Source organism: Aspergillus undulatus, assembly GCF_047715775.1.
Source record: "Aspergillus undulatus strain CBS 261.88 unplaced genomic scaffold BDV17scaffold_28, whole genome shotgun sequence".
NCBI lineage: Eukaryota > Fungi > Ascomycota > Eurotiomycetes > Eurotiales > Aspergillaceae > Aspergillus > Aspergillus undulatus.
Genome location: NW_027396632.1, coordinates 49875 through 75669, shown reverse-complemented (window position 1 = coordinate 75669; position 25795 = coordinate 49875). Strand labels below are relative to the sequence as shown.

At 53.3% G+C, this 25795-nt stretch overlaps 9 protein-coding genes across 9 annotated transcripts; 5 read left to right on the top strand and 4 right to left on the bottom strand.

The window, feature by feature from the left end:
* Positions 1-888: 888 nt before the first annotated feature.
* On the bottom strand, positions 889-2433 carry BDV17DRAFT_264856 (DUF2252 domain-containing protein). The gene has a single exon (XM_073758092.1). It carries the CDS (start codon positions 2402-2404, stop codon positions 1061-1063), a length of 1344 nt encoding a protein of 447 aa, XP_073614955.1. The 5' UTR covers positions 2405-2433; the 3' UTR covers positions 889-1060.
* Positions 2434-4246: 1813 nt separating this feature from the next.
* On the bottom strand, positions 4247-5904 carry BDV17DRAFT_282148 (CFEM domain-containing protein; the record flags this gene model as incomplete). Its single annotated transcript, XM_073760155.1, has 9 exons — positions 4247-4294; positions 4448-4641; positions 4700-4767; positions 4816-5198; positions 5253-5320; positions 5373-5409; positions 5462-5640; positions 5689-5824; positions 5881-5904. The coding sequence occupies 9 exons, from the start codon at positions 5902-5904 to the stop codon at positions 4247-4249; spliced, it is 1137 nt and encodes a 378-aa protein (XP_073614954.1).
* Positions 5905-7487: 1583 nt separating this feature from the next.
* On the top strand, positions 7488-9923 carry BDV17DRAFT_282147 (phospholipase D/nuclease; the record flags this gene model as incomplete). Its single annotated transcript, XM_073760154.1, has 3 exons — positions 7488-7620; positions 7670-7813; positions 7870-9923. The coding sequence occupies 3 exons, from the start codon at positions 7488-7490 to the stop codon at positions 9921-9923; spliced, it is 2331 nt and encodes a 776-aa protein (XP_073614953.1).
* A 70-nt stretch (positions 9924-9993) lies between these two features.
* On the bottom strand, positions 9994-12114 carry BDV17DRAFT_282146 (uncharacterized protein; the record flags this gene model as incomplete). The annotated part of the gene is made up of 4 exons (XM_073760153.1): positions 9994-10788; positions 10855-10985; positions 11061-11348; positions 12108-12114. The coding sequence occupies 4 exons, from the start codon at positions 12112-12114 to the stop codon at positions 9994-9996; spliced, it is 1221 nt and encodes a 406-aa protein (XP_073614952.1).
* Positions 12115-13444: 1330 nt separating this feature from the next.
* On the top strand, positions 13445-15490 carry BDV17DRAFT_264847 (sugar porter family MFS transporter). The gene is made up of 4 exons (XM_073758091.1): positions 13445-14675; positions 14723-15068; positions 15119-15195; positions 15250-15490. Exons 1-4 carry the CDS (start codon positions 13656-13658, stop codon positions 15481-15483), a joined length of 1677 nt encoding a protein of 558 aa, XP_073614951.1. The 5' UTR covers positions 13445-13655; the 3' UTR covers positions 15484-15490.
* A 1860-nt stretch (positions 15491-17350) lies between these two features.
* BDV17DRAFT_101146 (uncharacterized protein) lies at positions 17351-18014 on the bottom strand. Its single transcript, XM_073753688.1, has 2 exons — positions 17609-18014; positions 17351-17464 (listed from the first exon to the last, which is right to left on the bottom strand). Exon 1 carries the CDS (start codon positions 17918-17920, stop codon positions 17624-17626), a length of 297 nt encoding a protein of 98 aa, XP_073614950.1. The 5' UTR covers positions 17921-18014; the 3' UTR covers positions 17351-17464; positions 17609-17623.
* A 402-nt stretch (positions 18015-18416) lies between these two features.
* Positions 18417-20743, top strand: BDV17DRAFT_264845 (sugar porter family MFS transporter). The gene has a single exon (XM_073758090.1). The coding sequence runs from the start codon at positions 19123-19125 to the stop codon at positions 20692-20694; it is 1572 nt and encodes a 523-aa protein (XP_073614949.1). The 5' UTR covers positions 18417-19122; the 3' UTR covers positions 20695-20743.
* A 775-nt stretch (positions 20744-21518) lies between these two features.
* Positions 21519-23242, top strand: BDV17DRAFT_264844 (type I glyceraldehyde-3-phosphate dehydrogenase). Its single transcript, XM_073758089.1, has 4 exons — positions 21519-21661; positions 21735-22304; positions 22391-22505; positions 22568-23242. Exons 1-4 carry the CDS (start codon positions 21571-21573, stop codon positions 22863-22865), a joined length of 1074 nt encoding a protein of 357 aa, XP_073614948.1. The 5' UTR covers positions 21519-21570; the 3' UTR covers positions 22866-23242.
* A 307-nt stretch (positions 23243-23549) lies between these two features.
* BDV17DRAFT_264842 (LysM peptidoglycan-binding domain-containing protein) lies at positions 23550-25282 on the top strand. The gene has a single exon (XM_073758088.1). It carries the CDS (start codon positions 23640-23642, stop codon positions 24939-24941), a length of 1302 nt encoding a protein of 433 aa, XP_073614947.1. The 5' UTR covers positions 23550-23639; the 3' UTR covers positions 24942-25282.
* Positions 25283-25795: the final 513 nt, after the last annotated feature.

Sequence of the window (25795 nt, the reverse complement as noted above, 5' to 3'; positions counted from 1 at the left end):
TAAACTTGGGTTAATGCTGTTTTCATGTACCCCCTTGCGCCACACGAATGTACTCAGTGATCTTTGATTGATCTGATCGAACGTTAATCTTTCTGTTTTACCACACCGGCGTCTGAGTGTTTCCCCCCTCCTGAGTTCCTTCAAGCAACGCCCGTCACTTGTGGGCTTTGTCGCTACGTGGCGGGACGACATCATATGGATAACAGCTGAGGTCCGCTGGAAAAGGCATGATCAGAGGAAATCAGCAGCATATAATCCAGGTCCCGTCCGTCGTAACTCTTCAGATGAGATAGATCATGAGCAGATCTGCATTCTGATATTGGTATGCTCATTCTTGGATCTTGGGACCCTGGACGTCTGACTACCAGATTCTGTCTGTGATTTCCAGAAATAAGCAAATCATCGCGTAGACTAGATCTTTTAGAGAGCTCTCATACTGTGTCCTGATCTAGGCCTTCTCACATGACTAGTTAGTAATGTCGGAGCATACTGCCCTCCGGTACTGCCTGTAGATAGGCGGCCTACCGGCCACCCAATGAGACACATCCATCGCTTCCCACAAAATATGATTTGTAGGCTGCGTGAGTGGAGATGGTCTCGACTCTCTAGCCATCGTTGAAACTCAGGCATCAACCAGATAATCATGTGGGTCAGTTATACCCACGCAGTGTATGTTTCGGGCTCAACGTATTGGTGCCGTCATTAAAGATGGAACCTGCGATCACGGCTGGCTAGCGTCCGGTTACCCATTCGGATTGCAGTGAATATCCGTAGGTTCACGAAACCGCGAGGGGAAAATAAGCTTAGAGAAGGAATTGAGCCCAACCTAGAACATAGTTATTTGATACTATGTTCACTACCGCAAAATGCATTCTTAGACTTGAACGTGGTATGTAGCAAGCCCTACTGTGCAGAACTCAGTCTAGCCTAAAACCCTAACTCAAGACAGGAGACCACTAATAATGAAGACTAGGACAATGAGATGGAAATACCCATGCTGATTCTGTTTTTAATGCTAAAGTTACTAGAGCTATCTCGACATTTCATTCACTTTGCACAATTACTCCTCATCGTCAACAGCCAACCCAGGAATGCGCCCGTTCCTAAACAGATCCACAAAGATTTGGTGATCCAACCTTGCCTGGGCACTGTACTGGTGCGCAAAGTCCACCAATGCCTCCGTGAAGCCATCCTCATCCGTCGCAATAGCCGCATCAATGACCCGCTCCGGCGAGAAAGGAACAAGCTCCGAGTGCCGGCTATCATTATCTCCAGCGCCGTGCATCATGGCCGTCGCCCGGCCAAGGTCCGCCACCACCGCAGCCATCTCGTCTAACTCGTTGATGTCAGACCAGTCGAGGTCGACGGCGTACGGCGACACCTCGGCAACGAGCTGCCCGACACCGTCGATCTCCGTCCACCCCAGCCACGGGTCTGCGTGGGCTTGGAGGGCGCGCTGCGAGATGACGGTGCGATGACCTTCGTGTTGGAAGTAGTTTGCTGCGGCGGTGTTGCTGACATGTCGGGAGACGGCTGCAGCTGTGGATTGCTTCATATAGATGACGACGTCGTTCTCGATGGCTTCGCTCTTGCCTTCGAGGAGGATATTGTATGAGGGGAGACCGGCTGAGCCGATTCCGACGCCGCGGCGGCCGACGACGTCCTTGACGCGGTGGGCTTGAGAGGAGGCCTTTGGCTCGGGGAGTGTTTTGAGGTAGTTGTTGAAGGCGGCTATCACCTTCTCGCGTGTGGTCTCGTCGAGCGCAACGGCGCCACCTCCTGGTGTGAACCGGCGCTCGTACTCGTGGATCTCTGTCATTGAGTCGAGAAGGCCGACGCGGGTCTCCATGCGAGCGTCGCGGAGCGCATCGAGCAGTGGGCCCTTGGCGGTGTCGAGTGTGAATCTCGGGACTTGGTCCTGGTTCTCGCTGGTGGCGAGGAGATGGATGCGCTCGCGATATGCAGCGGCATATGTCTTGACTAGTCGAGTAATCTGCTTGTCGCTCAGGGCCTTCGCGTACCCGATGAGGGCAATGGATGCAGCGAAGCGCTTGACGTCCCAGGTGAAAGGACCAACATAGGCTTCGTCAAAGTCATTGACGTTGAAGATCAGACGGCCCTGCGAGTCCATGTACGTTCCAAAGTTCTCGGCGTGCAGATCGCCATGGATCCAGATGTGACTGGACTCATCGTTGAGGAATGCGTCGCTTTGAACTTGGGGCTCGAGGTCGTGGTAGAAGAGACAGGCTGTGCCGCGGTAAAAGGCAAAGGCTGAGGCAGCCATCTTGCGGAATTTCGTCTGGAAGGCAGCCGGGTCTGCTGCGAGGAGCTCGCCGAATGCGGTGCCGAAGACAGTGAGGATTTCTTCGCCTCGCTGCTCGGATGTGGTTGCGTTAGATCCCATCTTGTGATTGTAGTTCGATAGTGATTGAGTGTATGCTGTTGTGGTTGTCCATTGCTTCACTCGCTACTCCAGCGTATTATTTATGCCGACAGCTAACCGCGCAGAAGCTCCATCCACACAAGGCACCCTGTGGCAGTGCATGCTGCCAACCGGTTTGCTAACGTCTTGGCCAGACCCCTAAAGGGACGTTGTGCTTTAGCTCCACCACGCACTGGGTGAGCCAAGGGCTCGGCGTGTCTCAGGCCAGCTCCACCGCGAGGCCAAGACTCTGAGCTCAACTTTTGGTGGGCGTTTGGCGCAGCTGAAAATGGAAAGAGAAGTATTACTGGCGGAGTATCGTAACGAGACGGTCTAAACGAACGGTGGTGATTGTTTGCTACGGCCAAGGAATAGCTCAGGCCAAGACAACAACGGGGTGCACCGCCACAGCCAGCTGTACAACTCCACTCGCATCGGCGTTACGATTCCCTTACGGAGTAGGAAGCTCTTGGAGATCAGCCGCGGAACTCTACGCGATGCTTGTCTATCAGGATGTGAAGTCTCTTGGCAGTCATGATGCTCAGGGCGCGTATTTATGAAATGTCGCAGCCGTCTCGACTCGCATTTGAATGGGCCAAAACTTTTCTTAAGAATGATCTGAATGCCAATTTCTTGACCAGGGACTGTCACATGCAGCCAGGGTATGTCTACATATGATACTATACGCCATTCATGTATAACTCTCCATCAGCCCCGCTAAGACCCCTCTCTCGCATCCAGCTGATGTCTCAATGTCAGCATCAGACAACGCATGCATTCTAATTTCCTAACTTCAGCTTAGAACGCCACGGAAAGATCATTCACAATACCTTGCTCCGGGAAGAAGAAATAAGTAATTCTATTATGGAAATCTTTCCCCGCCATCTCGTGGTTTGCTAAATTGCCTAATATTAAATCAAGCTCACCAGCCTCGGCCCTAACCATGGAAAAACCGGGACCAGGCCAATGTGATCCCCCTTCCACTGCGCCACCTTCCTAATGACCTCACTTGTAACCCTAGCTCGATGCCAAGACCATCGCGAAAGCATGCACGTCGTGAGTCTAAGGTCCAAGAGGATTCTTCAGGGAGCCAGATCATAATGCAGCGTCAGGAGAGAGAGCTGGCGCGTCGAACTCCTTGAACTCTATGCCACCCGCCACTGACATAGATACGGCATGGCCAAGGCGTGGGAACCACGCAGGAGTAGGACCGTCATACTTTATCTTGACTTCTATTTACCTATCTACGACTTCATCCTGACGAACACGGCTCGAAACCTCGCGCTGGCTTGTTCAAGTTCTAGACTGGAACCGCACCATCGGACGTCACGCAGGGAGGTCGACACGTCGCCGTTTCTACGACAGTGTCCGTCAAGTGTCAGGTTTGTTGGCGCACTGAGGCCTGGACCTCGTGGGCTATCTATATGTATTCTTAACGGGTGGTGCAAGGGGCTAAACTTTCAGTGCGCGCTCGCCATGGGCCAAACTCGGGCGGGCGATTCACCCTCCTGACGACCTCGGGACAAATGCCTCGGCGTATCGTCTTCGGTGGAGGGAGATAAGGCACGTATTCGTGATTGAGAGCAATTACCATGATGTACTTGGCCCGCTTGGTTCCAGCCTTGTTCATGGGTTGGCGGATATCGGACTGCGAGCACAATGGCCGCAGTTCAGCCATCGCTGGTTGAACATGGATAGAGCACCGACTGAAAGTTATTTCAGGTAAGTCTCCCGAGCTTCATTATTTGCTTCGTGATCGAATACCGGCATTACTTGTGGAGCATCGCTCGCAGTCAACAGATGCTAATGTAGGAATCTCCATGACTATGGTACGTCATATCCCTTGCCAAAACTAACTTGTCGTATCATTGCCTGCATGACATCAAAAGCATAAAAGAACCAAAAACAGATAATCAACCCTTCAAATGCTCAATCCAATGCCGTCTACATCTCACGTAACGAAACAAACTCATCGTCATTCTGTCTCGCCTTCTGGCTTGGCCGGATCCTCCCGCTGCTGCTTACGCTCAAATTGAATGACTTGGGTGTTTTGTCTGTCGATGGGCTTTCCCCCGACGGTCGGTACGATCTGTATGTCATTGTTGACTCTGAGGGCGGTAGGACCATCTTCAAGAAGGCGCGTGTTCCGGGGAGGCATGCGCAAATTATGCCGAGGTCGATTTCGAGGACGCTCCAGATGCTCACTGGGACGAAGTCTCCTAATGGAAGAGAAAAAGCGGTTAGGGATGTCTTGTACGAGGTATAGAGGTGACTTACTTGTTGGGTTTGATGACTTCATAAAGCCGGTTGTTGTGCTTAGGCGGAGAATGCTGAGGACAGTGACCCTGTACAGACATTAGATGGGGCCGGGGTATATTGGGCGCAATACTTACAGAAGACCGATGAGGAACATCATGCAAACACCTGCCTTCTTGGTATTGGACAGTTTCAACTTCAGCAGGGTCGGTATCGGGAGCCCAATGACGAATACATCCAGGATAATGTTGATAATCGCGTGGGAGACAACAATAGCTGTTTCGTTAAGACACGTTCCCTGGTGCTCGCCGTCCCAGCTGGTCCAGGCGTAGCTTCGTGGTGTGCAGACGAATGTGCCGACGATCGTGTAGATGATTCCCCAGACAGTGGTGAGAACGAGGGTGATGATTGTGACGAGGCGAATCTTATTACCGGGGAATAGCCGGAGGTAGAGGAATAGCATGGACATCTTGATCAGCGATATGCAAGGCGGATATATGGTCGTGAGGACGTTGAAGAGCTGTGATTCGCGATGGTCAGTGAGGTCGCGGAAGAACAGTGAAATAGAACTCACTTCAAGTATCTTGTCTATGTTGCCGAACGATATCATCCAGATATCTTGCCCCAGACCTAAATCCCGGACTTGAGGCTAGGTCAGTATGCTTTGCAAGCCAGATATATACGCGCCACTCACTCCGAAAGGCGATAACTCCGATCGCAATGGCAACGCCCTAGGCCATTTAGTATGTTTAAATGACATCAACTGCCAGCACGAGAACCTACCAGTCCAAGCGCGATGGCGAGATCATCCATGCCCAAGCTCGACCCCATGAGCCGCCCAGCTGCTCTCAAAAGAACGCAAATAATCGCGATGACCAGGAATATCGTGCTCACGATGACAAGCGTGTCAGTCTGCGCTTCAGGCGTTACGCCACAGGTCATATCGGATAACCGCTTGGCGGCTTGTTGGGTCAGTTTGTTGACGGACATTTCCAGGCCGAGTCACTCACTGAATGCTTCCTTGACGCTACATGACTGGAGGATGCAGCCTTGCAGTAGAGTCTGAAGTTGCGTATCCTTGCAAATACATTGCATATCAGTCAGCTCGCATGATGAGGCGCTTCCTGCCTGAAGGAGGCATTCCGTCTGAAAGACAACCAGTGAGTGACTCGTGATATTAGCTGAGAAGCTATAGAACATACCGCGCAGCGGGGAAGACCCTCCATCTCGATGCTTGTCTAGGTGGTGGTCAATGTCAATGCAGTGGGTCGAGAAGGGCCACCACTTCTTATAACATGATTCTAAACCACGAAACTTTGTTACCAAAAGCACTGGCCTTCTTCGGCAGTTGCACTCCGTTATGCCACCAGCGATCTGCTTCTCCGCAACAGAAACGGGGGTCGAGACCAGGTGTTCCTAGAACGGCAAACTGAGGATATCCCCCCCGCCCACGAGGGAGCTATGTCAGCTCTGAGCCTCTGGCAAAAGTGATTACCTGATGTGCAGGTCACTGAGCAACCCTATTTAATGGGGCTATCGGGCTGGTGGCAATGCGATTTGTTGAAGTTGCTTCTGAGTAAGGCTGGCCGACTCAGGGTCTTGGGCGCCTCCACCATCGCCATCTTGATACGTCGCTACTGGTTGCTCCCTATTCCACATACTTGATATTTGGCCTCCACCGCAACATAATTCCCCTATCGACATCCACTATACAGGCTCAATTATGCGCTTTGTTTGATTTGGTTTCGCCGTCTCGGCGAGTCGAATTGTAGAATTGAATTGATCGAGTTCCGGATTGCTGGGACCTGGCTAAACGGCAGATCGACAATCCGACATACAATCAGTTGCACGTTCTCACTTCTGCAGGGAAAGTCCTGCCCGCCACTCCACAGGATTGCTGAAAACCTAAAACAATGGGCATTATGCTTTCTACACTGTTTCAGGTGTTACACTCTGCTTATGAAATAGCCTTTCCCGCTGATTCGCGAAACTTTTGTAGCGATTTCACAAGGCCCTGCCTTTCGTCCAGTTGCCACCGATTACTCAAGATGGAATGACGACGGTCTCAAATGGATGCCAAGATCAAAGATCAAATTTCATAATGACTATGGCAATGGCAGATCTTCTTACCCCGACCCAGTCCGTAATCATGATCTTCCAGTTCGGGGTCTGGGCGTTGACGGCGTGCGCTCGGGACAATTTGCCCTCATTCATTCTACTCCTGCAGCCTGCCTCCAAACTGCAGAAATTCATCCCGAAGCTAGCCACTGCTGGTGGTCGATTATGTGAATCTGGCTAAGCTCTGCCAAGCTCACCTTGGCCTCGCGACATAGTCGTCGACGCCAGTTGCCCCATTGTTCATCGAAGAAACACTGCCGCTGCGTATCAGTCGACGATGAAGACACCACCCGACTCAATGATGAATCGTTTTTTATCAGACGGCAGAATGTTAACAATGAGAGTTGGGTCTATGCCAGCCGGGTACAATCGTGATGTGCCTCATTGGCGCACCTTCCACCAAGGGCGCGACAGGTGCTCTTTCTCTCTTGGGCCTTCAAGCTGTTGGTGAATACCGACGACCAACAAACCTGATGCCACTCAGTCGCGCCCAGCTCAACAACAATCCTCGGAAGCGCTGTCAAGCTTAACCCCGTTTGCAATAATGACCTCTTTCTCAAGATACGGTGTCCGCGTCGCCCTGAACGCAAATGATACCAATATCGGCGACATAAGCACCAGCCCCGGGCTGAGCGAAACCACCGAATCGGTCTTTAACCTGGCAATAGATCCTGCAAGGCTTCCCATCGAGATGCACCGATTTACGAGCTGTGCACCGGTTGACGAGGGCAACAATGTCAAATTCCACGTGGATGGCTGCGCATACTTCTGGGCCGTTTCGGAAGCATTATTGGCGGCCAAAGAGTCGATCTGGATCCTGGGCTGTCTGGGCTCTGCTTGTGACTGGTTCTATACGAGGCTGACAGAAGACAGGGTGGCTATCGCCTGAAGTCTACCTCCGGCGACCTCCATCCGAGAACGAACAATACCGGCTCGATCGCATGCTTCTGGCAGCTGCGCAGCGCGGTGTTATGATCAACATCGTGGTCTTCAAGGAGGTACCCCTAGCCATGTGCCGTAAGCGCCCCGCCACTCGCAGAGCCTTTATGTGCTTACTGACACATTGGCTATAGTGAACTCCAAGCATACAAAGACCGCACTCGAGGCTCTTCATCCCAATATCTCAGTTTTCCGTTACCCCGACCATGTCAAAGGACCTGAAGACGTCGTGTCGGCCGCTAGAAGCCTCCTCGATTATTCATCTGGAGCGGGGGTGTCGAAGCTATATAGTCTTTCTGACGAGACACTCCGGGCACTCTTTGGCCTTCTGGAGTGGGGGACCCTCTTCTGGGCTCATCACGATAAGCTTGTCATTGTCGACCAGCAAGTCGCTTTCACAGGAGGCCTTGATCTTTCGTTTGGTCGATGGGACACTATCCAACACCCAATTGCGGACGCCCACGCCGGACAGAATGAGACTATCTTTCCGGGCCAAGACTACAACAACGCTCGGATCATGGACTACTCCAATCTGGATGACTGGGAGTGTACTACTATGAATCGTCGGACCACCGCACGGCTGGGATGGGAGGACATCTCGGTCAGTTTGACTGGACCTGCTGTTTTCCATCTCTGTGAACACTTTGTCGATCGCTGGAACTTCATTCATGGCATGAAATACAATGCTGATCTCCCTGGAATGCGCCACTACGAGCCGCTACCACTTCCGGAAAGATCATTGCCGTCTCACAGCGCCATGACGGGTTCAGCGGACTGTCAACTCGTGCGCAGCGTCTCTCTTTGGAGCGACGGGACGCCCACGGAGAACAGCATTTACCACGCATATGTTGATGTGATCAAGAAAAGCAAGCACTTTGTCTACATTGAAAACCAGTTCTTCATTACTAGCACAACTCACTGGTTTGGGACCGTCTGGAATCGTGTAGGTGAAGCCTTGGTCGAGCGCATTCTACGTGCTGCAGAGGAGAAAAAACGCTTCAAGGTCTTTGTTGTCCTGCCTGCAGTGCCTGCGTTTCCAGGAGATCTGCAGTGGCTCATCGCTGGTCAGCCTTCCCGGGCGCTTATGCAGTTACAGTACGACTCCATCAACCGGGGTAGTGGAAGTGTCTTTGAGAAACTCAAAGATGCGGGTCTTGATCCAGCTGAGTATATTCGCTTCTTCAATCTGAGGAGCTACGATCGTATCAACCCCATCCGCCCCTTGAAGCGCGCGCTGAGAATGAGCCATGGCGACAACAACGATTCCCCGTTTGGGCTTCGCAACATGCTCGATCCTCTAGGAGTCCCAACGCAGATTGGCACTCCAGAATTCGGAGAGACAGCCACCGCGGCCGACCACCAGGCACACCGCGAGCAGAACGGAGCTGCCCGGGGATACGGCGCTTGGGACACTGTCAGTTCCTGTTACATGCTTGGTGGCGAGGATATCAGAAACGTTCCCTGGCCGCCCGGTGATGCTGCGCCCGAGATCGACGCTTTCGTATGCGAGGAGGTCTATGTTCACAGCAAACTGCTCATCGTCGACGACACCGTTGTCATTTGCGGTTCAGCCAACCTCAATGACCGGTCACTCAAGGGGAGCCGTGATTCAGAGATGGCTCTCGTGATCGAGGACAAAGCTCCTTTGGATTCGATGATGGATGGCCAGCCCTTCCAGGCAAGCAAGTTCGCTGCGACATTTCGACGATATCTCTATCGGAAGCACCTGGGCCTTCTCCAACCCCAGGATATGCGAAAGCCAGATGGTAACTTTATGCCAGCTCCTGTACCAAACGACTATGATTATGGCTCTGTGGAGGATTCGCTCGTCTCGGACCCGCTTAGCGATGAATTCCTGCGGTATTGGGACAACACCGCACAGGAAAATACTCGTGCATTTTGGAAGGTATTCGCACCGGTGCCGGATAACACGATCAAAACCTGGTCGCAGTATGAGACTCTCTACAAGAAGCGCTTTACTGGCCTGGATAGCTTTTATATCGCGCAATGGGGCCATGTCCTCAAGGACAGTTTCTCGGAGGGTGAACAGGGGGCAAGGGAGGTGAAGGAGGAGCTTTCGAAGATCAGAGGGACGCTGGTAGAAATGCCGCTGCAGTTCTTGGGCGAAGAAGATGTTGAGGGCGAGAATCTGTTCTACAATGTTCTCACCCGACTGGGTTATGCGTAAGCATGGAGTATCTGTAAATATGGTTACCAAGCAGTATGGGAAAAGGTATCGATTGTACTATAACTGCGCATCAGAATATGATTCCAGCTTTTCCAAGTCCCTCGAACGCTTCCAGCCAGCCCTTGATCGGGTCGCGCTGCTCCGTAAATCCCACAGATCTTAACCGGTCAGGGCTAAAGTGTCGATCGAATCCCAGCCACCACCCATAAGCGTCCAGCTGATTATTCCCAGCACCGACACCACACGTCAAGCCTTTTGGCCTCCCATTCTCCTCGAAGAGATGAGCATGCTTCTCAATATATTCCCCCGGCTTCAGCACGTCTTCATCTCCCACAGGCCCAACCCCTTTCAATCCAAGCCACGCCGCAATCCCAGGCCACATTTCACTCATACTAACGGGCTTATCGCAGTCAAGCATATTAATAACCTTCCCACCACACTGCCCCGGATTCAACGCCGCATGAATCGCAATCCGGCCAAGAATCCGCCCCGAAACAGGCGTAAACAACGATCTATACCCAGCCTCGTTCCCCGGGAACGGAATCTCCACCTCCTTTCCCTCCCCTATCTCGGCGCCGTGATTAAACGCGTATAAACTAAGATACTGCGCCCAATGCAAAGCAAGACTATACCCCGACCCATTCGGCGTGAAACCCACGACTGCATCGGGGCAGATCTCCGTCCATGTCCAGGTCCAGTTCTTGCCGTTGTCTTTGTCTTTGTCTTTGCCTTTGCTGGCTTCAGTAAGAAGTTTCCGGAACCAGGGGTATGAGACTGTTTTTGCGTAGGAGGGTGGTAATTTGTTGGCTAGGGATTCGGTTAAGGGGGGTGAAAAGATTCCGCTTGGTTCGTAGATGCCGTATCCCTGCAGGGTTTTTGTTAGTGTTTGCTCTTGGATGGTTCTGGGGAAGTAGGCGGATGAAGGATGTACCCTTGAGCCACCAGGATAAACAAATGACTGCATCTTCGGGCACGTGATGTTAAGGGCGTCCACGACGCGCTGCATCATCGCGCAGTTCTGCTGGACTTCTTTTTCGTGGTTGTCGGTCACTGGGGAGAATACTGCGAATCCATATCTGTCAGTATACACCCTCCCTCAAGAGAGAAATCACAGAGCTGGTATAAAGTGGATTATACCAAAGTAAAAAACATGCGTCACCCCCTCAACACCATCAACCCTCTCCCTGAGTTGGTTTGCTAGATCATAGCCATCCTCATGCATCAGATCGATTTTCGAGATGATCTGAAGTGAGGGCCGGTCGGGTCCAGAGGGGAGATATAGATCTGGTTCCGGAACTGGGCGGTTCAGGACGGCTGTTACGCGAGGGAAGGGGTTGGTGCTAGGATAGTTCGATAGTAGTTGGTTGAGCGTTGCCCAACCTAGGAGGCCTGCGGCGCCGAAGACGAGGGCGTGGGAGTCTGACTCTGCGGGCATGCTTAGGCAGTGTGCGGAATTGAAGGATATAGATTCAGGGGCTCCACAGTGACTTGAAGACTTGAGTTGATTGACTACTATAGATTCAGGGCCCAACTGGGGTTTTCTATCCGTCCTCGTCTGGAGAATCATCATGAGTCATTCTGAGTGCCAGTGGCTGAGATGGGGAAACTGGGCCCAATGGTCCACATCCGTCCAAAACTGGACGCTGACTATTTACCTGCTTATAGAATCGCCAATACTATTGAAGCTGCCAACATTTCTATATAGAATATTAGTTGTATGAGGTGGAATTTGCGTCTGTGGATAGCCGGTCGCTTGCGTTGAGAGTCCATGTCCCGCATGGACGGAAGACATACATGTCGGCCAATCGCGGGACTAAGAATGTCTTCTTTTCACTCTGCACCTCTAGTCAAACTCTGTAGCGTGGCGATATACCCGCTTGGTATCAGAACGTCACATAGAATGAGTCCAGTAGCTACTGAGAATTCGCTGGACACTTGGATAGCGAGGTTCCAAGCCGAGGCCATGCCAAATGAAGATAATCACTTGGCAGCTTACGCCTCTGCCATCGGTTTCTTGCAAGGAAAGGAAGAAGAGGTACATCTCGTTCATAGATCAGCGAGCCTTGTTCAAGGTGAAGCTGTGCTATCTTCTCGGACTCGAAGTCGAAGCTAAGTTAGCAGCACGGTCGCTCATTTAGCTATCAAGAGCGCCGATATCTCGGCATTGTTCTCGTCTCCATACACCAGCCATCGTCGCGACCTTGCCAAACGTAGGTCCTTCTCAATGGCTACATGAGACCCGATCCTCGTATTTTTGAGGCGCCGCGAGAAGGAGCTGGAGACCGGTACGTGTACAGGCGCGAACGCATAATCGCGCTCCCGCCAGCCAGCAACGACGAATACTAACGAAGGCGGCGATTTATCCCCCCTGATCAAGATGATGATGCGCGTTGTCGCCGTCAGCCAAGTCGACCACGGAGCAGGAACGACAACTCGTCGCCCCGAGGACGGCCCGATGCGGTTCACGTTAACATTTGCGCAGCCCTTCGCCCGCGCCCCTCACGTCCAACCCAGACCGGGTACAGCACAGACCAGTCTGACACCTTCAAACAGTTCTGGGTTTACTTTCTTCCTCAGCAAAGAAAGACACGGACCTCCTGTCGAGTGTCAACAATGAGGGATTTAAAATCCTGCGGTTCTCTTGGGCATACCATCGCCTGCCGTTCGGCGGACGGCTATTGAGAGCACTCCCCGAGATCAGCCCCGTAGGTTAGTGAACTTAGTGGGTCGGGTTGGGGCTTGGGGTCATGTATAATGATGTTGATGTTTCATGGCAATGCCATTGCGAGATGGAGTCCGTGTTTATGGCACCGCTCGCTGAATTCTTGTCGCACGAACTCAATGTACCGCGTGGGGGCAACATTTAGGGTAGTTGAGACCACGAATGTAACTCAGGCTGTCATTGTCATGCCAGTCTTCTGTGCGTGCAACGATCGATGTGCATGACAAGATGACACCGGAGATGGGTGACCCCTTTTGCCGGATAGAGTAAGCTGCCAAAGAGGGTAATGTTTGGCCGGACGAATGACGGGCGAGTCCTTGGTCAGGATTTGGAGTGACGTCGACCGGAAACAGGAATCCGTGAGGCAACAGAGACTCAAAGAGCGCCCGGCGGCCCTGGCCCCAACGGGGAAGATCGGCCACCCGATGGTTCCCCATGGGGTTACACGCGACCCGGTCCTTCCCCAGACAAGTGGCGTTGATAGTGCCAGACGGCCCCAGATACAGTAGCAGACCGTTCAATTGAGATGCTCTACTTGCGCATTGGATATCAACTTGTCTTACTCTTCGACGTCGAGTGCAAGAGAAACTGAGAGAAAGCACGAGAACACCGGGGGGGAATGAGGGGGTGAAACGCGCTACTCCAAGACTGGCCTAGCCTTGAGTTACTTGCTGACCGACCAATCAGATTACCAAGATATCCTTCAAAAGCCGGAGCCCACTTTTCGTGGTGTGTTCATTGGCTCGTTACCCCCCGGAGTCACCCCGGATTGAGGAGGCGTCGCCCATTCAGGCCTCGAGTCAGTTCCCCCGCGTATCTTCGGTCGTTCAAGGTCGGCCTCTGACCGGCTGGTCGTGCAGGGGCTGAGCCCTTTGCCGTGTTGTCTCGGTGGCATCCCGAGTGCCATAAATTCTGCCATCTTCCCCCCATTGTTGTATGGATCCGGAGGCTAGCCTCGAGCTCTACTCTTTTCTCTACTCACTGACCTTGTTTTATTCTGATACTCCGCCATGGCCGACAAGGTTGAGGCCGAGGATGGCCAGATCCAGCAGACTACCTCTGTCCGAGACAGCCAGTCTTCCATCAAGGCTGACATTCAGCATGCCGAGATGTCCCGACAGCGAGAGCCCTACGGCCCCCCTGGCCTCAAGGGTGTCCTCGCCAACCCGTTCGTCCTCCTTTGCGCCGCCTGCTCCACACTCGGTGGTCTGACATTCGGATACGATCAGGGTGTCATCTCCGTCACCCTAGTCATGGATCAGTTCCTAGGACGGTTTGTTGAGATCGCCGATGGGTATCCGGGTTCGGGGTTCTGGAAGGGCCTCATGACGGCTATGCTTGAGCTGGGCGCTTTCGTCGGTGCTCTCAACCAGGGGTGGCTTGCCGATAAGATTTCTCGGAGGTATTCAATTGTTGTTGCGGTGGCTATCTTCATCGTTGGTTCGGTCCTGCAGACTGCGGCTGTCGATTATGCTATGCTCACGGTTGGTCGCACCATTGGAGGTATCGGTATCGGTATGCTGTCCATGGTTGCTCCGCTCTATATCTCTGAGATCAGTCCGCCCGAGTGCCGAGGTGCCCTGTTGGTGCTTGAAGAACTCTGCATCGTCTTTGGTATTGTCATTGCCTATTGGACCACTTACGGTACGCGGTACATGGCTGGCGAGTGGGCCTGGAGACTGCCATTCCTGCTGCAGATGGTTCCCGGCTTTATTCTTCTTGCTGGTGTAATCATGCTGCCGTTCTCGCCTCGATGGCTCGCCTCCAAAGGGCGTCACGACGAGGCGTTGCAGAGTTTGTCCAGGTTGCGGCGTCTTCCCATCACCGATCACCGCGTCCAGCAAGAGCTCCTGGATATTAAGATTGAGGTTCGCTTCCACCAGGAAATGAACGCAGAGAAGCACCCGACATTGCAAGGCCCGGGCGCGAAGAAGAGCTTGCAGCGAGAGCTCGCGTCATGGGCCGATTGTTTCAGGAAGGGCTGCTGGAGGCGGACTCAAGTTGGTGTTCTCGTCATGTTCTTCCAGCAGGTAAGTTCTTCGCTCAAGCAATTGGTGAGTGGGGCTAACAAGCATAGTTCGTCGGCATCAACGCTCTCATCTACTACTCGCCGACGCTCTTCGAGACCATGGGTCTTGAGTACGACATGCAGCTGCTCATGTCGGGTATCATCAACGTCACCCAGCTAATCGGAGTGCTCACCAGTATCTGGACCATGGACGGACTCGGTCGTCGTGCTCTTTTGCTATGGGGAGCCGCCATCATGGGCATCTCGCACATCATCATTGCCGCCTTGGTGGGTATCTACTCGGACAACTGGCCCGCGCACCGACCCCAGGGCTGGACCAGCGTCGCCTTCCTGTTCCTGTACATGCTTGCGTTTGGAGGTACCTGGGGATCGGTTGGATGGGCGCTGCCATCAGGTAAGAGCCCTTGTCAAATGAACGTGAAGTTTCTCTTAACGTGTCTACAGAGGTCTTCTCCTCGTTCCTTCGTGCCAAGGGTGTGGCTCTCGCGACCTGCGGCAGCTGGTTCTTCAACTTCATCATCGTAAGTCTTTCTTTTGCTTTCTTTTTCTCCAGAGGGCCTGACTGACCGCATCAGGGTCTTATCACTCCTCCGTTGATTCAGGATACGGGCTATGGCGCGTACGTCTTCTTCGCGGTATTCTGTGTACTCGCGTTCATCTGGGCGTATTTTTGCGTTCCTGAAACAAGCGGTCGCACTCTTGAGCAAATGGACGCCGTCTTCAAGGATAATTCGAGCAGCGCGGAGCGGGGACGCAGACAGGCGATTGAGAATGAGTTGATGGAGCAGCATGGGGTTGCCGAGGCTTAGGTAGTGCCGTATCAAATTTGCCTCAGATTCATGATAACGAAGCGAATTTTCAATTTCAATCTGCACACACTGCGTTTCGGACTCAACCGCCGACATAATGTAGAATGTGGCGTATCTTTCTCTCCTCGGTAGGGCCAAGGTAACGGCCCAGGTGAAGGCTCCTCCTCGCCGATCGGAAAGTGTCCTCGTATAGTGTCACTAGCGTCTCGAAGCTCGAGCCTCGTCTTGTAGCGCGAGTACCGACCAATCACCCCTGGCCGAGAAGCTAGTCGTCGATCTGAGATTATATTGTCCGCACGTAAGTACCTATACCGCCGATGTCGCACGATGCTATGTGACGTTCGAATTCGTGGGGATACGATCGCCAAGGTGCAAATTATGCTCTGAATGATGCTCAAAAAGCAGTGGCCAGCAAGTCACTGAGGTTTATGTTTGTTGGTAGCTGGGATAAATGTAACAATATGGTAAGGTCGTGGCGAAAATCATTCCTTCGACGCGTCGATGAGGGCATCGTATCGCAGCCCGCCGGGGCGTACTTAGGAAGCCGAGCGCGACGCGGCCAACCTTTCTCGATCAGGCCGTTGCAGGCGTCTCAAGAGCGTTTCGTTCCGGGTACAAGTCCTCAAGTCCTGTTTGCTGAGGCCAAGGTCAGTCATCAAGAAAGGAAAGGGCATAGAGGAGATATAGTGTCACCGTGGAGGGATTCAAGGGACTACATCACTATTGGCCCCTTTTAAACCTAAGACAGGCGTCTTTGGCCCTTGGAGCGTAGGGGGCGTATACCGGTTCATAGCAAGATATTTACGACACAATTGCTTCCAACGAACAGGGGCGTATGGTACTGAGGTGCCGGTGGTTTGGGAACAAACAATGGAAAGCAATACAATCACTGAGGAAATCATAAACTCAGGAGGCACAATGTGGTAAACTTGTTAAAGAACAAACTGCCTAGGTAGAGAAATTTGACGCGTCTGACTAGCTACCTAGAGATATGGCAGGAATGGAGCGAAAGAAGGTCTCCAGCGGCAACAGCTCTACGTTCACCTGCAAGACTCTGCCACCCGACGATCCGACCTGAACACGGCATGCCCATCGTTAAATCTCTTGAAGGCGATGCGTCAGTCATCGACAAAGGTAGGCATGGAGCCAGCGTCAGTAAGGCAATCGGCGTTTATCGGAAGAAGGACATGAGGGATGGGAAGCCCTTTGATACAATCCGAACTCGAGAGTCGGGACAAGCCTCAAAATGCTTTATCGCCAGGGCCAAGGGCAACTTTCAATCACAAGAAGCTGCTATACCTTCATGCACCCAGTCAGCCAATGGTCCTCCTAACCGACGTCACGACGTTGCAGTGAGGGTTTTGACATGACATCCCGATGGGCAGCGACATCCCTGTGCCCAGCTTTCTCGCTTTCAGCCATCATGGCAGTTCCAAGGATCCAAGCCGGGCCAAGCGCTGGCAAGCATCATTGGCGTTCTTGTCACAAGCCAAGAGAGCGCCCAGACGCCTTCGCGTATACCCGGTTCCTTCGAAGCTCGGGGTGACTTCAAAGTTCACGCAGCCGATTCTCTTCTTTCTCGTCTGACTCGGTTGAAAAGAAAGAATTTGCAGTACGGCAGAGGACGAGGTCCGTCACCGGCGAGGAGTGAATGATAGGCGAGGCAATCTCTTATTAATGCCCAGACTTTGGCGACAGTGTCGACCCGCGTCAGGTGAAAGCTAGAGATTGCTATCATCCACTCTCTGGAGCAATTGGAAACCTCATATACGATTTCGGCCGTTCTCCGTGCGATACGACGTTACAAGTCCGCTTTCTCCGAGCGCGAGAATAATCCCTGATATGGTAGTAGTAATGTGCCTTCTATACATCGGGCCACCTGCACAACGGCTTTCCGTGTCGGGGCCGATAAATCCCTGCCACAGTTCTAGATTGACCGGCTGTCGGCAGTACGCACTATCTACTACTGCTGAATGCTGAGCTGATAATGCAAGATAAGGTGTGGTGTCAGCGTACTGTAACCCTCCCTGGAGCAAGCATGCGTCAGGCAATGATGCGCGAGACCACCGCACGATGCCTGAATCGGAAGGACAGGCAGCTGGAGCTGGAGCAGGTTGTCGCATACATACATCATGCATCTTTAGCAATCGCAACCGCGGAGACGAACCCCGACCGACGGGACTCTGGGGTCTCCGATCAGCGCTGCCACGAGGATTCGTTTTCGTGGAGGAAGAGCAGGAACAGGAGCTTGCTGGCTTATTCTTATTGATCCCCGCATTGGCGAAGAAGATTCGGAATGGGGGATGGAAGGAATTTGACGAGCATCTGGAGAGACGAATGATATGCACAGCAATATAACCGGAGTCTGGCTCAGCCTTTCAAGATGCGGCGACGATGCAACAGAAGGAACAAGACAAAGACAGCGAGACCGGATCATGCGGAGTCAACCACACGACCAAGTGGGCAAGTGTGCCGAAGAGCCAATGAGCAGATGAAATTGCTAATAAGGAACTGGGACTCCATCGCCACTGAGTCACCGATGGCACCAGTCAGCTTCAGCTCACCGACCGATGGCTGGCCCGTCTGGAGTAGAGTAGAGACTAAGCTGCCCGAATGATCCTTCGGCATGTCACTGCAGACTCTCGGACACGGGTTGTTCCTGAATGCATACAAACTTCAAAGTACTTTGCCATGTCCATGCTTCACCTACATTGAGAACAGGACAAGTCCTGGGGTAGACTACGGGGTGCTGATCTCTGGCCTGTTCGCATGGCAGCAGCCCTGCGGCCGCAGCCAAGAGTTGCAAAGCTTTAAGCATTTAGCCTTCTGAGAAATCAGAGCCGGCCACGGCCAGTCAAGCCTTGACTCGGGATCTGGGCATGCACCAGAAGTGCCGATCCGACTGCGAGACGCTCGGAGGTTGGCCGACGAAGCCCACCCGTCCCACTCTGTTTCCACGTTGACACGGTTGCTGTCACTGACACCGGAGATTTCTTTCTGTCCGAGGATGTGCCGGTGCGCGGTCTGCACTGCGGTCATGTTTACGAGGCGCGATTTACAGAGTGCTACGCTAAATATCTCCTCCGAGTCTGGGGGATGTGTAGATCGAGCAAGTATACGACGGTGTAAACGTCATTGCCGAGATATCCCGACATCCTTGATCCCTCCAGTGGCAAGGAGCAGCACGATTCAGAAAGCCAAAGGAGTCGTGCCTTTCTAGCTTTTCTGGCACTGCGGAGATAAAATGTGCGGTGGGTCGTGGCAAGTATGGTACCTCCCCATCTCCATCTCCATCCCGAGACCGTCCGCGGTTTGATTCTGCTTAATGTTTCTGCTTCGCTGAGCTTCCAGGACCCAGAGGCACACCTCGTGATGAGAAATTCTCTTCTCCATCATTCCCCTCACACTGACCGGCCTGTGTGGAGACTCTCAGATGGGGTCTGTTCAGGGAAGGGGGGTAAACGAGGGCACACCATCATCAACTCCACGGGGTGCTACCCTGATAAATAATATTTCAATCGTATAAGATCACTCGGGTCTCCCCCTCTGCTGAGCTCTCGTCAGAATTTTCTCCAGCTCCCTCTCCTCTCATCTCCAACACCACTCGCATAGAGAGACTGAGAGACAGACATCCACACCATGTCTGACCGGGTTACTACCATCTTCGGCGCCACGGGGAGACTGCTGCACCTGCTGCAGGTGATACTCATCGGCGCCCCGGCCTTCGTGATCTTCGGCTACAACCAGGCTGGTGTAGGCCCGCTGGCGACGCTGCAAAGCTGGGTCAAGACCTTCCCCCAGATCGACACCGTCAACACCGATGGCGCCCTCAACGACCACAACAACACCAGCAAGGGCGCCGTCATTGCAGCCTTTCAGATCGGTGCCTTGATCGGTGCTTTGTCCACCACCTTCCTGTCCGACCGGTTCGGACGCCGCAAGACCATCTTCCTCGGTGCTATCCTGACCATCATCGGGCAGGTCCTGCAGGTGGCATCGTACGACCTCGAGCAGTTTGTCGTCGGCCGTATCATCCTCGGTCTCGGGACGGGTCAGTTCAGTGTTGCTGTGCCTGTCTGGCAGAGTGAGTCCTCGGCTGCGAAGAACCGCGGACAGCACGTTATTCTCGATGGAATGTTCATGTGTCTGGGGTATGCCCTCTGCAACTGGATCGATTTCGGTCTCAGCCGAGTCCCCGAGAGCACGACGCAGTGGCGCGTTCCGCTGGCACTCTCGCTGCTCCCATCCCTCATGATCCTTCTCTCCGTCTTCATGTTCCCCGAATCCCCCCGATGGCTCGTCCAAGTCAACCGGGTCGAACAGGCCGAGCGCAGTCTTGCAGCCCTGAAACCCGACGCCAGCGAGACCGAAGTCCGCGCTGAAATCGCCGGAATCCACACCAGTCTCGAGATGACCGCGCATGCCAAGGGCTCCCTCATGGAGATCTTCAAGAAGGACGACGAGGAGAAGCTCCTGTACCGCTTCACCCTCTGCGTGATGCTGCAGTTCCTCCAGCAGATGTGCGGTGGAAACCTCATCTCTGTGTATGCGTCCACCATCTTCGAGTCCAACCTCGGCATGAGCGAGTCTCTTTCAAAGATTCTCGCCTCCTGCGCCCTCACCTGGAAGTTCCTCTGCTGCTTCATCTCCTTCTACGCGATCGACCGCCTCGGCCGCCGCGTGTGCTTCATGGTCTCCGGAACCGGCATGGCCTGCTGCATGATGGCCATGGCCATCACAAACAGCATGGGCGAAGGCAACAAGGGCGCCTCGATCGCATCCGCCGTCTTCATCTTCCTCTTCAACCTCTTCTACCCGATCGGGTTCTTGGGTGGAAACTTCCTATACACGACCGAAGTCGCCCCCGCGCGCCTCCGCGTCGCCATGTCCGCCGTCTCAACGGCCAACCACTGGCTGTGGAACTTTGTCGTCGTCATGGTGACCCCCGTTGCGCTCGACACAATCGGGTACCGCTACTATGTTATGTACACTGTCCTCTCGGCGTGTATTCCCATCGGCGTGTACTTCTTCTACCCCGAGACCATGAACCGCAACCTGGAGCTGATCAACCAGGTCTTCCGCGATGCGTCGTCGCCGTGGGAGATTGTGCGGATGGCCAAGGCCTTGCCGGAGGGAGAGGTTGCTGAGGCGCAGCTGGCCGCTGTTGTGGAGAAGGGTGGCACGGCGGTCGAAATGAAGGAGGAGGCTTGAACACATATACACAAAGAAGAATTGTATATAGATTATATGTCAAAGAGACGACTCACGAATGATATTGATAGCTTTGAAGAAATTTCATGACTATACTAGCTACGCACATTCCATGTCCTGTTTTCCCCGATTATGGAGTCTTTTTAGTCGGCTGTCCCGTAAGATCCCGATTTTGCTGCCCAGCTGTGCGCGCCGGACTTCGGTTCTCCTCTACGCAGCAGTCGCCGATAGACCGGACATTTATTGTCCGGTTTCTACTCTGACTGCAAATAGCATAACTGAGGTAATTGATGTATACTGGTGATCTTGGTGCACAGCCAGAATAGATACAGAATAGAAGTCGCACCTTGTCTCCTCCGGTCGCTTGGACTCTGAACCTCCCGAGACTGACTGTCACACAGAGATCGCCTCAGGTTTCAACGTTGATCAAGTAGCCACCTGGAGGAGAGAATTAGAGGCCAATAATATTGAACTCGCAATCGGCATCCCGACCTCTGCCGAGTCGCCGAAACTTGCTGGAGCACCTGGTGGTCATGGTGTCTCCTCCGACATCCGAAAACCGGCACTTCCTGAGTCTGGGGAATGAGGATGTCACTATGGAGTACGGAGTAGATACTACGTAGATACTCAGTATAGGAATGAGTCTAGTCTAGGCGCAATTAAACACGGAGGATGTCGGGAACGTCATGATCCTGCGATATCGTCCTGACTTTTGTTTTCGTGGAGGTGTTGTGGTGGTGATGGAGGGATATATATATATGGGGTTGGGGTGGTCGCCGTTGGGTGTATGTCCAGGTTACGGCTATCACAAGCATTACTTATACTTGCCTTTTTATACTACATCTTTACTGCATTGTATACATCTAGCAAGCCATCATGGCCCCCTCGATCAACGACTTCCCCATCGGGGACACCACCCCCTCAACCCCCGTCTGCAGAGTCGGCATCAACGGGTTCGGACGCATAGGTAGGCATCACCATAGCCACCACCAACACTTACATTTGCAGAATGCAAGAAACTCACAAGGAGACTTGTCTAGGTCGCAACGTCCTCCGCGCGGCCCTAAAACGCAACGACATCCAAATCGTCGCCATAAACCACACCTGCGTCTCGGTCTCAGACCTCCTCTACCTAATCCGCTACGACAGCAGCATGGGAAGACTCCCCGACGACATCCCGCTGCACGCCCTCTCAGAGTCCCAAATCATGATCAACAACTCCCAAATCGCACTTACATCGGAGCGCGACCTTAAAAAGCTCGACTGGGCCAGTCTCGGCGCAGAATACATCGTCGAATGCACCGGAAAGTTCACGAACCGCGAGGCAGCACTCGATCATATAACATACGGCGGCGCCAAGCGCGTCGTCATTTCCGCGCCGAGCTCGGACAGTCCGACGTTTGTGTACGGTGTTAATAGTGAGACTTATACTGCGGATGAAGAAAACAGGGTTGTGTCGTGCGCTAGCTGTACGACGAATTGTGTTACGCCTGTCCTGAAAGTCTTGGACAGGGAGGTTGGTATCAGCCAGGGGTTTCTGACGACGGTGCATGCGGCTACGAGGTCGCAGCAGGTGTTGGATGGGTATAGTAAGAAGAATCGACGATTGGGTATGTTGTCTGACACCCCGCCTGGATAGTGATTCAGCCTTGCGAGGGGAATAAGAAATGGGGCCATTAACGTCAGCATTGGACAGGCCGCAGCGTCTTCGACAACATCATCCCAACAACCACGGGGGCCGCCAAGGCAATCGCGACCGTACTGCCTGAGCTGACGGGAAAAGTCACGGGCGTGTCGATTCGAGTTCCAACGTGAGTGAATATTCTGAACAACGTTGCTGGTCGCCGTTCAGCACACTGACAATGCGCCGCAGCCCCAACGTGTCGATGATCGACCTGACGGTCAGCACGGAAGCACCCACCTCGCTCGCGGCAATCCTGGCGGCTTTCCGGCGGGCGGCCAAGAGCGAGCTCGCAGGAGTGCTGAGCGTCAGTGACGAGGAGCTAGTGAGCAGTGATTATGTTGGAAACGGGCACAGTGCGATCGTGGATGCCGCGGCTTGTAGCGAGCTGAACCCGCGGTTCTTTAAGATCATGGCCTGGTATGATAATGAGTGGGGGTATAGCAGTCGGTTGCTGGATTTGACGGGGCATATTGCAGGGAAGGAATAGAGTGACCAGAATGAAATAGAGTTGACGCTGCAAGCCACCACCGTGACTATTCTTTGACTCGTCCCGTGTGTGATGTCAAGGTGCTGCAGGGCCTCTGTGGTCGGACTATTTCAGCACACGCAAGCGCCGATCGAGGGTCGCACCCGGCGGTTAATGGCTGTCAGTTACTCCGCAAACGTGGAATGCTGCAGGAATACGTACTCTGTGCAGGCTAGGATTATTTCATGAATTTGTGAAAGACGTTGTACTGTGGCGAGATCATAATTTCGGTGAAGCCCCTGCTGATCTGTCAAGCCCTGACTCTCCACCCGCGGCCGCAATTCAGGACAATCCAAGCCATTCACGGCCACAAGAGGACAATTCACGGGCTAGTCAGCCCCAAGGCTTCACGAGTCAATTGAAAGTCAATGAATCGCCCGATGGGGCTGTGGAAGCAATCCTATTGGGTTTGTTGCGCTTGAATCTGCGAGGAACACGAGTTCGCCCCTGTCCGGTGTTTCATCTTGCCCCTCTGCTCTGTATACTGTGAAAAGGTTGTTGGAGCTTAGCGATATAACACTGGACCCTTCCCAGTGAATTCTCTATCTTCTCTTCTCTCTCTCTCTCTCTTTTTTTTTTTTTTTTTTTTTTTTTTTTTTTTTTTTTTTTTTTTTTTTTTTTTTTTTTTTTTTTTTTTTTTTTTTTTTTTCCCTTAAGCAAGCCTTCGCCGTCCTTCCTTTGTCGTGTTTCTGTGCGCTCTTCCTCTCTCTCTTCCAACACTCTCCCTCTATCAAAATGATCAACACTCCTTTGATCGCCCTGGCTGCTGGCAGCCTTGCTACCCTCATTCAGGCCGCGCCCACCACCGCGCCCTTGAGCCACAGACACTCCAACCGCGCTGCTCACGCCCACGCCCACTCCGTCCACCATTTCAAGCGCACCTACAACGTCCTCGGAGGCACCGGCAAAGTCGCCGAGGGCTGGCCTGACCACAGCAACTGGTGGCCTTCCTTCGACGAAATGCTCGAGGCCAACAAGGACACAATGCGTCAGTCCTGCGACCAGTGGGGGGTGCCCAACACCACCGACGACGAAATCAACGACATCTCCGACGCCATCCAGGAGGTCTCGCAGTCTTCTGGCGTTGATGCCCGCTTTATCCTCGCTATTGTCGTCCAGGAGAGCAATGGCTGTGTCCGCGCCCCAACGACCGACAACGGTGTTACCAACCCTGGTCTCATGCAGAGCCACAATGGCAAGGGCTCCTGCAACAACGGTGAAGTCCTCACTCCCTGCCCCAAGGAGCAGATCAAGCAGATGATTATCGACGGTACTGTCGGTACTAGCGACGGCGATGGTCTCAAGGGCTGCCTGGAGCAGGCGGGCGGCGACGACGTGACGGCCTACTACACTGCTGCGCGTATCTACAACTCGGGCTCTGTCGCTGCTTCTGGTAACCTGGGACAGGGCATCGCGACGCACTGCTACTCGTCTGATGTGGCCAACCGTCTCACTGGCTGGGCGACTGGTCCTAGCAGCTGCGAGCCCAACATCATCGGTTCCCTCAACAAGGCCGTCTCCAGCATCTTCCGCTTCACTGGCTCGATTGGTGATGCCCTGACTGGCGGTGGTTCCGATGACTCCTCTGACTCTGGCTCCGACTCTTCTTCTGAGACCCAGACTCAGGCTGAGACCACCGCTGCCCCAACCACCACCGAAGCCCCTGCCGCCCCTACGACGACCGAGGCCCCCGCTGCCCCCAGCACCCTCGTCACCTCCACCTCGACCTCAACCTCCACCACCTCAACAAGCACCTACACCCTGCAAAGCGTCGCGACCGAGCAGCCAGCCCCCGCTTCTACTGCTGAGGCTGAGCCCGCCGCCACCTCGGCCCCAGCCTCCTCCGGCTCCGCCCCTATCTACCCCTACGCCTCGTCCAGCTGCAGCAAATACTACACCGTCGCGGACGGCGACTACTGCCTGAAGGTCGAGTCCGACCAGGGCGTGACGATCGACCAGCTGCGGCAGCTGAACCCGGGCCTCAAGGGCGACTGCACGAATCTGTGGCTGGGGTACCAGTACTGCGTTAAGGCTTAGACTGCTGTCTGTACCTTGCATCGCATCGCATTGCTCTCTTGCTTGATTGACACCATTTACCTTCTCTTTACTCCTTTTTCTTCTCTTCTACCAATCGCCGATCGCTTTTGAGGCAGTGCCATTTGTACCCCGTTTTCTCGACTCGAAGTCATGTCAATGCTGTACATATCAAAAGTGTGATTTTCTTTTCTTTTTGAAAACAGTGTAGCCAGCTCGCTGTTTCTCTTTTACACCTTGAAGGTTATCATGACGACTTTACGCCCGGATTACCAGGATTATCTAGCATTAGGATTTGCATCAGGAATGGATGGACGAAGTTGATCTTCTCAACCTACTCAAACTCTCTTTCTCGTTATGTCGTCGATCGTCAGGGACACAGAATTGGGTTATTACGATCGGCTTGACCGTTGGACCCAGTAAGTAAAACCTGACTTATTTAGCTGTATGCTCTGTATACACCGTATAACTGGATCCCAATCCCCATCCTGAAACACTCCAATGGCTTGGCTACGCGGCTCCCACCCTTAATTCTCATGCCATGCTGAGGCTGTGCAACGCGAACACGAACACGTTCAATTTCATGCCAGGTACTGTTTCAGCTTGCTTCACGAAAGCTTAAATTAAGGGAGGTTTTTGCAGTTCGGCGACTCAGGTGAAATTGGAGGGGGGTTGAATCTTGGTGCCTGAGCAAGCGACCCAGGGAGCAGCGAACCTGCCTTATCTTTATAAAGCACGGACAGGGTGGTTGTTGGTGGTGACTGGTGATGTTGGTACCCCGTTGATAGCGGAGAATAAATAGGTTGGGATCGATAAAGTAGATTAATTATAATTTTATCGCTTGATTGATTAGATAG

What these genes read in the sequence shown, in the direction of transcription:
- BDV17DRAFT_264844 (XM_073758089.1), top strand. Translation starts at nt 21,571, where the DNA reads ATGGCCCCCTCGATCAACGACTTCCCCATCGGGGACACCACCCCCTCA. An exon ending in CAACGGGTTCGGACGCATAG is followed by an intron (nt 21,662 to 21,734) that starts GTAGGCATCACC and finishes AGACTTGTCTAG; the next exon opens with GTCGCAACGTCCTCCGCGCG. An exon ending in TAAGAAGAATCGACGATTGG is followed by an intron (nt 22,305 to 22,390) that starts GTATGTTGTCTG and finishes AGCATTGGACAG; the next exon opens with GCCGCAGCGTCTTCGACAAC.
- BDV17DRAFT_101146 (XM_073753688.1), bottom strand. Translation starts at nt 17,920, where the DNA reads ATGATCCGGTCTCGCTGTCTTTGTCTTGTTCCTTCTGTTGCATCGTCG.
- BDV17DRAFT_264856 (XM_073758092.1), bottom strand. Translation starts at nt 2,404, where the DNA reads ATGGGATCTAACGCAACCACATCCGAGCAGCGAGGCGAAGAAATCCTC.
- BDV17DRAFT_264847 (XM_073758091.1), top strand. Translation starts at nt 13,656, where the DNA reads ATGGCCGACAAGGTTGAGGCCGAGGATGGCCAGATCCAGCAGACTACC. An exon ending in TCGTCATGTTCTTCCAGCAG is followed by an intron (nt 14,676 to 14,722) that starts GTAAGTTCTTCG and finishes TAACAAGCATAG; the next exon opens with TTCGTCGGCATCAACGCTCT. An exon ending in GGTTCTTCAACTTCATCATC is followed by an intron (nt 15,196 to 15,249) that starts GTAAGTCTTTCT and finishes TGACCGCATCAG; the next exon opens with GGTCTTATCACTCCTCCGTT.
- BDV17DRAFT_264845 (XM_073758090.1), top strand. Translation starts at nt 19,123, where the DNA reads ATGTCTGACCGGGTTACTACCATCTTCGGCGCCACGGGGAGACTGCTG.
- BDV17DRAFT_264842 (XM_073758088.1), top strand. Translation starts at nt 23,640, where the DNA reads ATGATCAACACTCCTTTGATCGCCCTGGCTGCTGGCAGCCTTGCTACC.